Source organism: Corvus kubaryi, unplaced genomic scaffold (genome assembly GCF_017639235.1).
Source record: "Corvus kubaryi isolate FWS band 111438036 unplaced genomic scaffold, C.kubaryi_AGA036_p1.0 split3-37355, whole genome shotgun sequence".
Taxonomy (NCBI): Eukaryota; Metazoa; Chordata; class Aves; order Passeriformes; family Corvidae; genus Corvus; species Corvus kubaryi.
The window spans coordinates 292472-305169 of record NW_024582089.1 but is presented as its reverse complement, the minus strand read 5'-3'; the positions used below and the strand labels follow the sequence as shown (position 1 = coordinate 305169).

At 58.1% G+C, this 12698-nt stretch overlaps 1 protein-coding gene across 2 annotated transcripts; it reads right to left on the bottom strand.

The window, feature by feature from the left end:
- Window positions 1-1732: 1732 nt before the first annotated feature.
- On the bottom strand, window positions 1733-12698 carry MYBPH (myosin binding protein H). 2 transcript variants are annotated; one of them, XM_042015961.1, is made up of 11 exons: window positions 12092-12698; window positions 11730-11864; window positions 9765-9932; window positions 7365-7453; window positions 6217-6412; window positions 5743-5882; window positions 5440-5599; window positions 4545-4681; window positions 3950-4136; window positions 2268-2309; window positions 1733-1970 (listed from the first exon to the last, which is right to left on the bottom strand). In XM_042015961.1, the coding sequence occupies exons 1-10, from the start codon at window positions 12429-12431 to the stop codon at window positions 2299-2301; spliced, it is 1563 nt and encodes a 520-aa protein (XP_041871895.1). In that variant the 5' UTR covers window positions 12432-12698; the 3' UTR covers window positions 1733-1970; window positions 2268-2298. The 2 variants fall into 2 exon arrangements, with proteins under 2 accessions (XP_041871895.1, XP_041871893.1); XM_042015959.1 differs by having other exon boundaries at window positions 1733-1944.

Genomic DNA, 12698 nt, shown 5'->3' with positions numbered 1-12698 from the left:
TGAGGCTTTGGTTCATCCCAGATCTGTCCGATGGCTCCTCTGCCCAGTGCAGTGACTCCCATGCCCCCACCTTGCCATGTCCTGTGCCAGCTCTGGCCAGGGCTGGCATCTCCTGGAAAGGGCAGAGGGAAGTGCCTCAGGTCTCCTGAAGCACCAGCATCAGTGGTGTCTGAGGATGCTGCAACCCCAGGTGAGTACAGAGAGGATGCCCCAGGCCAAGGCCGTGGTCCCTTGGCACAGCAGCACCTTGCCCTCAGGTTAGTGCTGCTCTTTGCCCGGCTCTGACTCCCACTTGCATCTTATTTCTGCTGCTTTCCTGGAACTGATGCTTTGGTCTGACCCTTGCTAAGGTGCCCAGGAACCTGGTGACTGGGATGCTCATAAATTAAAAGCATGGGGAATGGTTGCTCCATTAAAAATAACATTCAGTGGATTTTTCCACTCTGTGCTCTCCAGACCTTTCCCGGGGAGTCCTCACTAAAAGTGGATGTTGTCGCCCACCTCAATCCCCTGTGGGGTTACAACAGTCTGTGCCCTGCAGGACTGAGATAAGGGCCTGGAAAGGGCACAGTGTGCAGCATGACAGACTCCTGGAGATCAGCTCACAGCCTGCTTCCAGACCCTGGCCCTGAAAGAATCCCACTGGCCAAAGCCACGTGCCCAGGTGCCAGGAACACCAAGGGGGGCAGGACACCCACAGCAGTGTCCAGGGCCAGGTGTGAGCATGCCAGGGAAAACAAGCTCGCCACGTGCCAGCTGGGACTGCAACCTCCAGCCTGTGGCAATACCACCACCCCCAACCACCTCAAGAATCCATCCCGACCAGCAGTGGGATAAAATTAATACGACAATGCCCTCTGATGGTGGAAACAACCCTGGGGGGGATGGTGCTGTGCCAGTGCTGAGCCCCTGGGCTTCAGCTTGGGCTGAAGGTGCCTGGGGACAGATGGGGACAAAGCAGAGGGGCTGCAGGAGAGATGGTGCAGAGGGGTCTGCTTAATCACCGCCACTGCCCGGCTTTGCTCTCCGTGGCACCAAGGGTGGGATGGGCTCCAATCTGCAGATGCCAGGCTGGATTTGCATCTACACTGGCAGTGCCAGGGCCAGCCAGGACATGGGCAGGATGTGGGTCTGGCCCCATGACGGAGCTGGCACGCAGCTGGGAGAGCTCCTGCCCTCGTGCCTGCAGACCGAGGGGGAGGCGGTGCTGGTGGAGAGGTCACCCTGCGCCGCCGAGCCCGGGTGTCCATGAGCTCCATGGGTCCCTCTGGGCCCTGGTAACACCCAGTGTCTGCTCAAGGGATGACTCATCCTGCACATGAGCCACCAGCTCACAGGGACAAATCCCCTCCTCTCGACAGCGCATCAACATGTCCTGCAGCCACCGTGGGGAGGTGACAGCTCCTGGCTGGATCACTGCCTCACCGGTGTGGATAAAAAACTGTGCTTCAGTAAAGAAGCATTAAGATGCCACAGCACTGATGTGGCATTTCTTTTTCCCCAGCCAGAATAATGCCCCTGCTCCAGAAGGAAATCTTTCCGCATTCTCCTTCTCCTTGTTGGGCTCCTTCTGGTTCAGTAATGTGTGCTTCATAAAGCTGGTCCTTCCTTACCAAGCTCAAGACCCATCTCCTCCACCCTCAGTTGGGTGGGATCCTACATGACCCCACAGCAGCCCTGGCAGCTCTCCACCTCCCCCCACCCAAGCCAACCCCACAAAAAGCAGGACAGAGGGGTTTGGTGGCTTCTATTAGGACCGAAGCCCCTCAGGTGGGTTTGTTTTATTGTCACAGCTAATGACAGGTTCAGAGAGGGCCATGCCATGGCAGGCTGAGGTGCAGCCCCCAAAGCACTGCCAGGGAGGGGCAGCCCAGCAGGCAGCAGAGACCATGGCCAGGGGCATCAGCACCTGCCCCACCACTGCCCAGCAGCTGCAGGATCCACCTGGGAAAAGGAATGAGATCTGAGTCCTGCGAGGGCACCAAGAGAGCCCTGGTCAGGGATGAGGGGGAAACATGTCCCTGCCACGGCTCTAACGCAGGACAAACCCAGCCACATCTACAGCCCTCCCTCCACCTCACCAGGGGACAGGTTTCCCTCAGGTTCACCATCCCACCCCACCCATGCATCTCCAGCCATGGGACAAGGAAGACCCGAGCTGGGACTCCATCAGCAGGTGACAAAGGCTAATCCAGGACACTCAGCCCACTCCAGCCCCCTGAAGTGATCCACCCTCCCTCCATCCTGGTGCCTCAGCCCAGACCTACCTTGCTCTTTGTCTTGTCCTCCGATCTGTCCTCACTTGGGCACTGCAGGAGAGCACAGAAGACAAAAGCCCCCTGAACTCCCCTTGTCTTACTCCCCTTTTGACTCCCAAAAGTGCCTGTGTGCTCACCCCAACGTGCACCTGCACGCCCCATCCCTGCACACACCTGCTCCAAGCAATCCCACACACCACCATCACTGCCTGCTCCAGCCAGGTCTGGGAGACTCCCAGGTGCTCTGTGTCCCCAGCACAATGCCCAGCTCATCCTCCTTGGCCAACCGGGCTGAGCCCCCAGCGTGGGCAGCAGGGAAGGGGAATTCTGCACCTCTGCCCTGCTCAGGTAAGACCCCCCCTGCAGAGCTGCCTCCAGCCCTGGGTTCCAGCACGGGAAGGACCTGGAGCTGCTGCAGCGAGTCCAGAGGAGGCCACGGAGCTGCTCCAAGGGCTGGAACCCCTCTGGTCTGGAACCAGGCTGGGAGAGCTGGGGGTGTTCACCTGGAGAAGAGGAGGCTCCAGGGAGAGCTCAGAGCCCCTTCCAGGGCCTAAAGGGTCTCCAGGAGAGCTGGAGAGGGACTGGGGACAAGGGATGGGGTGACGGGACAAGGGGGAATGGCTTCCCACTGCCAGGGGGCAGGGATAGATGGGATATTGGGAAGGAGGGTGGGGAGGCCCTGGCACAGGGTGCCCAGAGCAGCTGGGGCTGCCCCTGGATCCCTGGCAGTGCCCAAGGCCAGGCTGGATGGGGCTTGGAGCACCCTGGGCTAGTGGAAGGTGTCCCTGCCCATGGCAGGGGGTAGGAATGGGATGAGCTTTGAGGTCCCTTCCCACCCAGACCATTCCATTGTTCTGTGACTCTACCGAGCCCCTGCACGGCTGCACTGGGGATGGGCCTGTGGGGCTGCAGGAGCTGGGCTGGCTGGGTCAGCGCTCCTGGAGGGTCCAGCAGCAGCTCCCACAGAGCTGAGCACTCACCCCATGCCACATACCCTGTGCCACATACCCTGTGCCACACCAACAGCCCTGGAGCTTCCACAGGGACTGAGGTGCTGGGACTGCCAGACTGGAACCCTGCCTGCATGGGAAGTGGGGCAGAGGGTGTCTGGGGGCAAGAGTGTGCTCAGAAGCCACGGGAGGGGAAATAGAAGTGTTTAAGGACACGTGGCCGGCACAGGAACACGCAGAGGGTGTGCGGGCAGTGATCCTCCCATGGGCTGAGGAGGGGCCGTGCGGAGCAAGGCGGGGCAGGTCTGTGCAAGGGCTGCTCCAGATGCTCTGCTGAGGCAGGGAAATGTGAGCTGGGAAGTGCAGGCAGGATCCCGAGACATAAATCAGAGCAGCCCAGGTGCAGGGGTGGAGATTGACACACACCCCCCACGCCTGGGACAGGAGCGGGGGCAGCCAGCGCTGGGCCAGGCCTCCAGCAGCTCCTCTGGCTCTGCCATTTCTGGTTTCCTCTCCCTTTTTTTCCCCATGAAAAAGGAAAGGTGATTTCAAGATGCTTCAAGACCATAAACCCAAGAAGCCCAAAGCTGCAGCTCCACAGGGCTGCCCAGTGTCCTCAGGCTCCCTCACAACCAAGATCAACACAAAACAGGGACAAAACAGAGCACCGGGAAAGTGGGACAAGGAAAAGACAGGGCAAGGCAAGGGCTCCTGCTCCTCCTTCCCCTCAGCCAATCTCACCTTTCACATCCAGTTTGCAGTCTACTGAGGCCTCCCCCAGGGGGTTCACAGCCTTGCAGGTGTAGACACCCCCATCGAAAGGGCCAGGTTTGCGGATTTCCAGCGAGCACACGCCCTGATCAATCAGCGCTATGTATTTGGGGTCTTCCCGGATCTCCATCTGATTTTTCAACCAGATGATTTTGGGCTGAAAGTTTAAAGCAGGGAGAGAAATGAGAAGTCTAACTGGCCCCAAAATGCAGCCACCTCTCTCTGTCTTTGCCTTGCCCTGCCTGAAGCTTGTGGCCATGGTGGGATTCACAGCCAGAAGTATTCTGAAGATCCAAATCTCCCACTTGTGAGCCCTAACCACTGCTCCACCCTTCCTCCCCCAGCACAGAGGAAACAAGACATGGCTTGATTTAAGACCAGTCTCCCATCTCCATGCAGAAACAGCCTGAATGTGCCCCAGTTTGACTCAGAGGGCAGCTCTTAACCTCAATCCAACCCTAATCCAACAGCACTGACCATCTCCCAGACACCTCCAGCTTCCTTGCAAAAAACCCCACTGATGTCCCCGGGCCAGGGTGGTGCTGCCCATGGAGGAAGCACTGACCTGGGGGAAGCCCCGGACGGAGCAGAAGAGGTGAGTGCTGTAGCCCCGCGTAGTCGTTCGGTCTGTCAGGGGCTGCGTGAACTTTGGAGGCTCCATCATGTCCCGCTGGGGGATCTTCTCTGGCTGGTAAGTGGTTTCTGAGGAAATAATGAATTCTAGCTGAGGCAGAGCTCAGGCTCCTGGGCTGACCAACACAGGGATTCAGCACAAAGTACCCAAAACCACTTCTGTTCCCTCACGTAAGAGGCCAGATGTCACCTGGCCTGACCCAAGGATGTGGCCCTGAGCTCAGACAGCCCTGTTTCCTCATGCACTCATGCCATGGTAGTGCCCTGGTCCTGCAAGGAGCAGGGGGGATGCCAATCCCCAAACCCACTGTGACACATCCTGTGTGCAGCAGGTCAGACCCAGGCCAGGCACACTCTGGATCTCCCAGTCCATCCTCAAATCTCAGTGCACAGAAATAAGAGCTGGAGGGAATATCTGCATGTGGCAGAGACCTCAGGTCACTGTGTGCTACCAGGGGGAAGGATGGAATTAGATGCAAGGAGAGCAGGGCTGGCTGGAGATTTGGCCCTGAGCTGCAGGGCCAAAGCCAGGGCTGTTCTGACCCTTCCCAGCTCCTGCTTCCATCTCGTCCCAGGGATGTCCATGCCTTGGTTCCTCCCAGGGGGCTGAGCACGGCACAAGCTTTCCCCAAAGGAGAAATGAGGTGCAGAAGGGGGGTAGGGGACCTCTGGACCTTGGGGGTGCTCAGCCTCACCCCTGCTGGTCTTGTCCTGGGGACTGGCCCAGCAGCATCAGCACAACTCCGAGGAAGCCCCACTGGCCCACTGGTCAGGACCCCTCTTGGCCACCACCCTCCCCAGCCCCTCAGCCAGGGACATGTCCCCACTTGTCTTCTCGATGCAGGCCACCCCAGAGGCGACGGCAGCGCTGTCGCTGAGCCCGCAGATGTTCTCGGAGAACACTCGGAAGGAGTAGGTGTTGCCGATGATGAGGTCGGAGATGGTGCAGCTGGTGCGGGTGCAGCGCTCCAGCACCGTGAACCATTTCTGGGAGGGAAAAAGGAGGAAAAAAGAGAGTAGTGAGAAAAGACAGGCTGTGACAAGGATGGAGAAGGTGTGGGGGGAGGCAGGGAGTGCAGCTGCCCCTCTCCCATCAGGGCATCCCCAGCAGCAGGAGTACCCAGGCTCACCCCACTCTTCTTGTCTGACTTCTGCACCCTGTAGCCCTTGATCTCAGAATTCCCGTTGTCCACAGGGGGAGTCCACTCCAGGGCCACATTAAAGCCCCACACATCCACCAGCTTCAGGTTCTGGGGAGGGCCGGGTGGCTCTGCAAACACAAACACCCCCAGGGTGACATCCCGGTTTGCTCCACCCACATTCTGTACCTTGACCATCCCTTCACCTCGTTTTTCATCTCTTCTCACCCTGGTGCAGCACACAAGGGATGAGAAGCTGCGCGGGTCAAGGGCTGGCAGAAACTCTGCATCCCCAACCAGAGGGGTTCACCTGCATGATCCTGTTGAGGATCCCACTGGAACAGAGACTCCAGGGTCCCTTGCCTTGTTGCTGTCCCATCACATCCCGCCCAGAACAAGACCTACCCAGCTAAGGAGGAGAAATGAGCCCCAGAGTGACCCTGCAGGGTCCCATCCTCAGCTCACCAACCACCTGGATGTCCAGGGTAGCCTTGTCCTCGGCTCCGTTGATCTGCACGGTGAGCTCGTACTTGCCCGAGTCCCCGCGCTGGGCCTGGCGGATGTAGAAGATGGTGTCCCGAGCCGTGTTGCGGATGGTGATGCGGTTGGTGTCCAGAGGCTGCCCTTCCTTGGTCCAGCTCACCTCGGGCTGAGGCTTTCCCTGGAGCAAGAGGCAGATCAGGAGCCACTCGGGCACATGGTCCCAGCAGGTCCTGCTGGGAAGGATGGGTGGCAGAGCCACCCTGCTCTGGGCAGCAGCAGCCCGGGTGCCACTTCTCCCATCCAGCAGTCCCCAGGAAAGAAGCTGCAGCTGATTCCTGTCAGACTCACTGATGAGAAGCCCTCAGGCTCCAGGGGTGAGGCTGGAGCATGCTGGCTCCCCAGGGTCCTCACGGAGCAAACCCAGCTTTACTTGCCAGGGCAGAGCTGTGCTCTCATGGCCCAGGTGCTGAGCCCAAGATCCAGCTTAGCAGCAGGGCTTGAACTCAGCACACAGGGAAAGTTCATGCCTGGAGCACAGCCAGCACAGAGTCCCAACTGTCTGTGAGACATGGCATGGACAAGTCCCTCAGCTCAGGGGCCTCTCATGCCCCCTGCTTGGCCAACACATTTCAGAGCCAGCTGCCACAGTGGAGATGCTCTGGTGATGTCCCAGACAGGATGAGAGAGATCAGCTGAGGAGATGACCTCCAGCCTAACCCACCAGTGTCAGCACTTCTCCCCCATCACAGCCCTGAGGCTGCCCTGCTCCAAAGGCAGCTGGTCCCCTCAAGGAACCCCAGTGCTGTGCTGTGGGGTCCCAAGTGATGCGGCCAGATCCTGGCCAGGAGCATGAGCTGAACTGGACTTACTGGCTGAGACAGCAGCAACAGCCAGCCCACGCCCTGATGTGTTTGGGGTTGTCCCACTGCAGCATCATCAATAAAGATGTAGCAGGGGAAAAATGGGGTCTGGGCAGGAAAAGGAGAGACATTTCCACCCCATCACCTACCCTTGGCCCGCAAGACACAGGGACCAGGCCAAGTCAGAGCACAGTTGGACCCATGAGCTAACCTGCAGGAGCAACCTGGAGGGAAATGCCCAAGGGATTAAAGCCCAAATCACCCACCTACCTGAAAGGGGATCATGATGTTCACAGCATCCCCCACGTGCCTGATGTAAGTCTCCCGCAGGTGCCGAGGCATGCGGATCCTCGGGAGCTCTGGGGACCAGGAATTCACATTGTGAGACAAGGAACTCCCATTCCCCAGCTGGCTGACCCCCCTCGATACACACCCCTGCTTGGCCACCAAGAAAACCCACCCAAACACAGTCACCTTCTCCCTCTCATCTCCTGGACGGTGCTGCTCCCCTGCAGGGCTGTGCTAGCCTATCCCATCGCCTGTACCCCACAGTGATGCCCATGCCCGAGATCCCAGGTCACCAGCCCGAAGGCAGCATTCTCATGGATCATTCACCCCCCGGAGCCCATAGAGACAACATGGGCTTAACCAGAAGAGCCACAGCACAACCTGTATGGTAACAAGGCAGGGAACAGCATCTCCCAGCTGGGAAATATCTCTCCCCCCAACTTTCCAGAAGCCCAGCTTCCAGCAAGGACAAGGCTGGACCTCCACCTTCCCTGTGCACTCCAGCCCACTGAGACACGAAGGAGGTGCCTGGTCACACCACAGCTGTGGAAACCCCAGGCTCATGACAAAGGCAAACGTCCCCAAGGGAGCATAACAAAGCCAAGCAAAAACCCTGCTGGAGAGTGCTCATGGAGCGTGTCCCCTTCCCCGGGCCAATGGAAGCCGTGTAGCTCTGCTGGCTCAGTGCCAGCCAGGGATCCCTCTGGAGCCCCTCATAAAGGAGCTGGGAGTCTGTGCCCGGGTTAAATGTGCACGAGCTTAACCCTGGGGAGGGGCCCGGCCAGAATAAACCGGGCCTGAGCCAAACAGCTGTGAGGGCTGGGGAGCACAGGGCCAGGCCCCTCTGACAGCTGAGACGGTCCCTGCTCTGCTCGTGCTGCGATTTCTGCAGGGATCCATCCCCCAGTGCTGCCACTTGGGCTCATCTGTCTCAGCAGGGCCGGGAAACCTGACCGCAGGGGAGGAATGGTAACTCAGGGGTGTTCTCCCCAGCTCCTCAGAGCTGAGGTCGGTGGCCCAGGTGACACGGTGCCATGGTGGGAAGGCTCTTTCCTGCCCTTGCTCCCTGCAAAGTGTGACTCCCATACTGATCCTTCATCTGGTTTCTCCTTGTCCCTCTCCACCTCCCAAGCCCACTCATCCCACCTGTTGTTAAGCTCTGTGCTGTCCAATTGCTGCTATTTAAAATCCCCTGGGGTGCTATAAATGAACTGGTGAGATGTACAAAATGCAGGCCTGGAGAAAATGTGAAGGCCCGGAGGCAACAGATGGGGAGGGGAGGGAAAGGGGAAGGGGAAGGGGAAGGGCAAGGGCAAGGGCAAGGGGAAGGGCAAGGGGAGGGGCAAGGGCAAGGGGAGGGCATGGGGAAGGGGAAGGGGAAGGAGAAGGGGAAGGGGAGGGAGGGGAAGGAGAAGGGGATGGAGGGGAAGGAGAAGGGGAAGGAAGGAAAACCCAGTAGATCAAGTTGTGTGTGGGTCTCTCAGCTCTTTGGGTTTTACACCTGTACATGTGGCTGGGACAAAGCTCAGGCAGCAGGGATGGGGTGTGGGAAGCACGAGCTGTGCATTTGTCATCTCATGTCAGTCCCTCACACCCCAGTTTTCCCAGTTCTATGAGGTTTGGTGGGATGGTTTTGAGGTCAGAGGTGAACAGGCCCAGCCACTCCCCCTAAGCCACATCCACCTCCTCCGAGCACACTGAGAAGACCCTGCAAGACCCTTTCCACAGGCTGATATTCTCCAAGCCTTTTCCTATGAAAAGCTGGTGGTTCATGGAATAACTTTTGTTAGTATTACTATTTTTAAGCAGCTGAAAAATCTGATGTGTTGAATAACAGGAAAACTTGAGCATTAATAATTCCTTCTAAAGGCAAAATGAGTTTGTATTTGCTGTTTGCTGAGTGCAAGCTGGCCCTGCCCTCCTGCATCAGCCTCGGCAAATTGGCAGCACCCTGGGAGGAATGTGAGTCCTGCTAAGCATGGGAGCAACTCATTCATTAGCGAGTTCAGCATGATTAAAGTTCCCATGCTCCAGACAACCAGCTCTTGACTTCCCTGAGCTAAATAAACAAAGCTGTCCAATGTGTGCCGTGGCATATTTGGGATGTGACACGGCCAAGGGGAGGAGACAAGCTCAGGGGGAGGCGGAGTCTGGATTCCTGCCATGAAACGGGAAAATGTGGCTCTGCCCTTTGGGTCCTTCACCCCCAAAGCTTCACCATCAGCAAGATTGGTGAGGTCAGGAAGCTTGTCCCGAGGGAATTTGACCCAGTCATTGAGAATAACATCTGTCAAAGGCTGGACTGGACCGTGAGAGGCTGCTCAGGCTGCAGGGATGGCCGGGGATTCCAGCCAGGAATTCTCCTTCAGGGGCAGTACTCACGGAGGATCTCCCTGATGAGCACTGGCTGCTCCAGAGCGGCCGGGACGCTGGCTCCGCTGGCACTGACAGCCACCACCCTCACATGGATCTTGTCCCCAGAGCTGAGGTTTGGGATTGTGTAGCGGGTGGAAAGAAAAGGCTCCTGGTTCACAGCTTTCCAGTCTGAACCTGCAACAGACGCAGCACAGCATTTTGGATGTGCCATGGACAGACTGACACACCCCGAGCAGCAGGATCACGGCCCGGGGGGGAGACCCAGAGGCAAAGAACCTCTTCCTCAGAAAGGTGGAATGATTTTTGGGGCATCAGCAGAAAAAGGGACCTTGGAGGGGAGGTTGGCCCCCCTGCCAAGGAGCGTGGGGTATGAAGTGCTGGCAGAAGCTCAGCATTGGCGCGTGAGGACATTTGCAAGCAAGAAAAGGCATGGGGCCAGCGAACACGTCCCTGCTGACCAGGTGCATTTCTGAAAGGAAAGATCCTTGGAGCTCCCTGCCAGCCCCTCCGCTCCTCTCACTGCTCCAGGACAACACCGGGACTCACCATGGCCCCCACAAACTCCTCCACACTGGGCAAGGTCTGCTCAGGACCTGCCCCCAGCTGGATGGACCTCTCCAAATGTTCTTCCTGCTTGGAAGGGTTGTCTCAAACTCAACCCAGAGCCCAGCCCTCCCCCAGCCCCAGCTAACATGGCCTTGCCGTGTGCCAAACCTCTCAAGGTGTTTCTCACTCAGAAAATAAACTGCCCTGGTCCCCCAAGGACTGGGTGTCCCGTGTGGGCAGTGAGAGTGACCCACATGTGCCAGGGTGTGCCAAGCCCCCATGTGCACCTTCAGAACAAGATTTTCCTGTCAATGCCATTGGAGCAGCCAAATCCCACCAGATCCTCTTTCCCTTCACCACTGGCATTGCTCAAATCAGCCCTCACTCAAATCTCACCATATTTTAGCCAACCAGAGTCTTGTACCAGCCCAAATACAGCAGTCCCATGGCCCCTAGATGATGACTGAGGGACCGGAGTTCTCCCATACTCCAGCAGACCCAAAACAAGCCAGGAGAGCATCCAGACTGAGCCCTTTGGGTGGCTGTCAGACAGATCCCTCCAGGAATGGATGCATCCTTCCTTGTCCCATGCAAGGCCCTCCTCACGCATCCCACCCACTTGTGGTAACCTCGCCCCCCCAGCCCAGCGATGGAAGCCTCCCACAGCCAGGAATGTGTCCATCCTGTGTGCCACAAGCTAAACAGCTGAGGGTCAAGTTCCCTGACGCCACCTGCGTCTCCCAAACCACTCCAGCCCAGCCTCCTCTTGCGGATCCCCCCAGCCACACAGACCCTTCACTCTCACCCCAAAGCCCAGCAGGGCTTCAAGAGAGTGCCCAAAACATGAATCTTATCCACCCACTCCATTCCACCACCCAACAATGCAACTGGAGAGCCATGGACAATTGCTGGACAATTGCTGCCACCTCCCAGCCCACCTCCATCCACCACAGCCACCCTCTTTCCAAACACCATCAAGTTGGCTGACACATGCCCAGGACCCTTTCCTTCCTCATCCTCCGTATCCGCATTCCTTCTATGCTTCATTTTGGGCAAACATGGGACAATTGAGTTTTTCCTCCTGTTTTCTTGGATTACCATCCCAGTCCCAGGTCTCTGCAGATCTGAAGTTCATCAGAGACCATGCCCAGAAGGTGTGTTGGTCTCTGCTCCACACTCGAGCTGGACACAGCAGTGACACTAAGCCTGCTCCAAGCCCCTGCTAATGACATCACTGCTGTCTGAAGCCAATGGGATGCCCTGTTTCTCCATGGATAAGAAATAACCATTCTAAATGGATCCATTTGGGCAAAGAAAGGGAATTGTTGCTGGAGGAAATGCTCTGCTGCGTTCCACCCAGCTCCATCCCACCCCACAACCGCACACATCTCTCCATGCTTGCCAGACAGGAAAGACCAAACCTACTTCCATCTTTGCAGATCTCCACCACGTATCCATCCAGGCCTGCCCGGCCCGTCTGCTCTGGGGCTTTCCAGGTCAGCGTGAATGAGTTTTCACTCACTTCTTCCACGGCCAAAGACAAGGGGCAGCTGGGCGGCTCTGTAACAAACCCGCAGTGGTGAGGGCAGGGCTCAAGTACCAGGGCTCTTGGAGGGCAATTGCTCAACCTCCAGGTCTGTCTTCAGTCCACCCATCCTCCTAATCCCCAGCCCTATCCCACTGCAAAAATATCCTTGATGACTTCATCCCTCTGCCCCTTCTCCCCTGCACATGCCCCCTCCAAGCCTTGCTTATCTCCCCTCCCCACTCCAGAGCTCCCCACTCACCTTCCTTTGGTTTCTCTGGTTTAGGCTCGGGGACTGGGGCTGGGGGCTCAGCTGGGGGAGCTGGGGAACCTTCTGCAGGTGCTGGAGTCGCTTCTGCTCCAGCTTCTGTGGGGAGGGGAGTGGCTTCGTCTGTGGGGGCTGGGGGCTGCTCAGGGGCTGGGGGCTCTTCAGCAGCTGGGGCTGCTTCTTCCTTTGGGGCTGCTGCTTCCTTCGGGGCTGCTGCTTCCTTCGGGGCTGCTGCTTCCTTCGGGGCTGCTTCTCCCTTCGGGGCTGGCGCTGCCTTTTTCTTGGCCGCTGCCGGAGCCGGTTTTTTGGCTGGAGGTGCAGTTTTGCCGGTCATCGCTGCAAAGCCTGGGGGCTGGGGAAGGGGATGTTCTGAGGTCTCTGCTCCGGGGTCTCTGCTCTGTTTTGGGGTTCCTGCTCCAGACAAAAGATCTCTCCTCTGGATCTGGGGTCTGGACTCCGAGGTTGGGGTCCCTGCTCAGGACCAGGTGTCTCCACCCTGGACCGATGGTCTCTGCTCCGGGACGGCTGTGCTGGGAGAGGGGAACCAGGTCACTGAGCCAGAACAGGAGCTGGGTGACTTTTATAGGCTTTGGCTGGCACT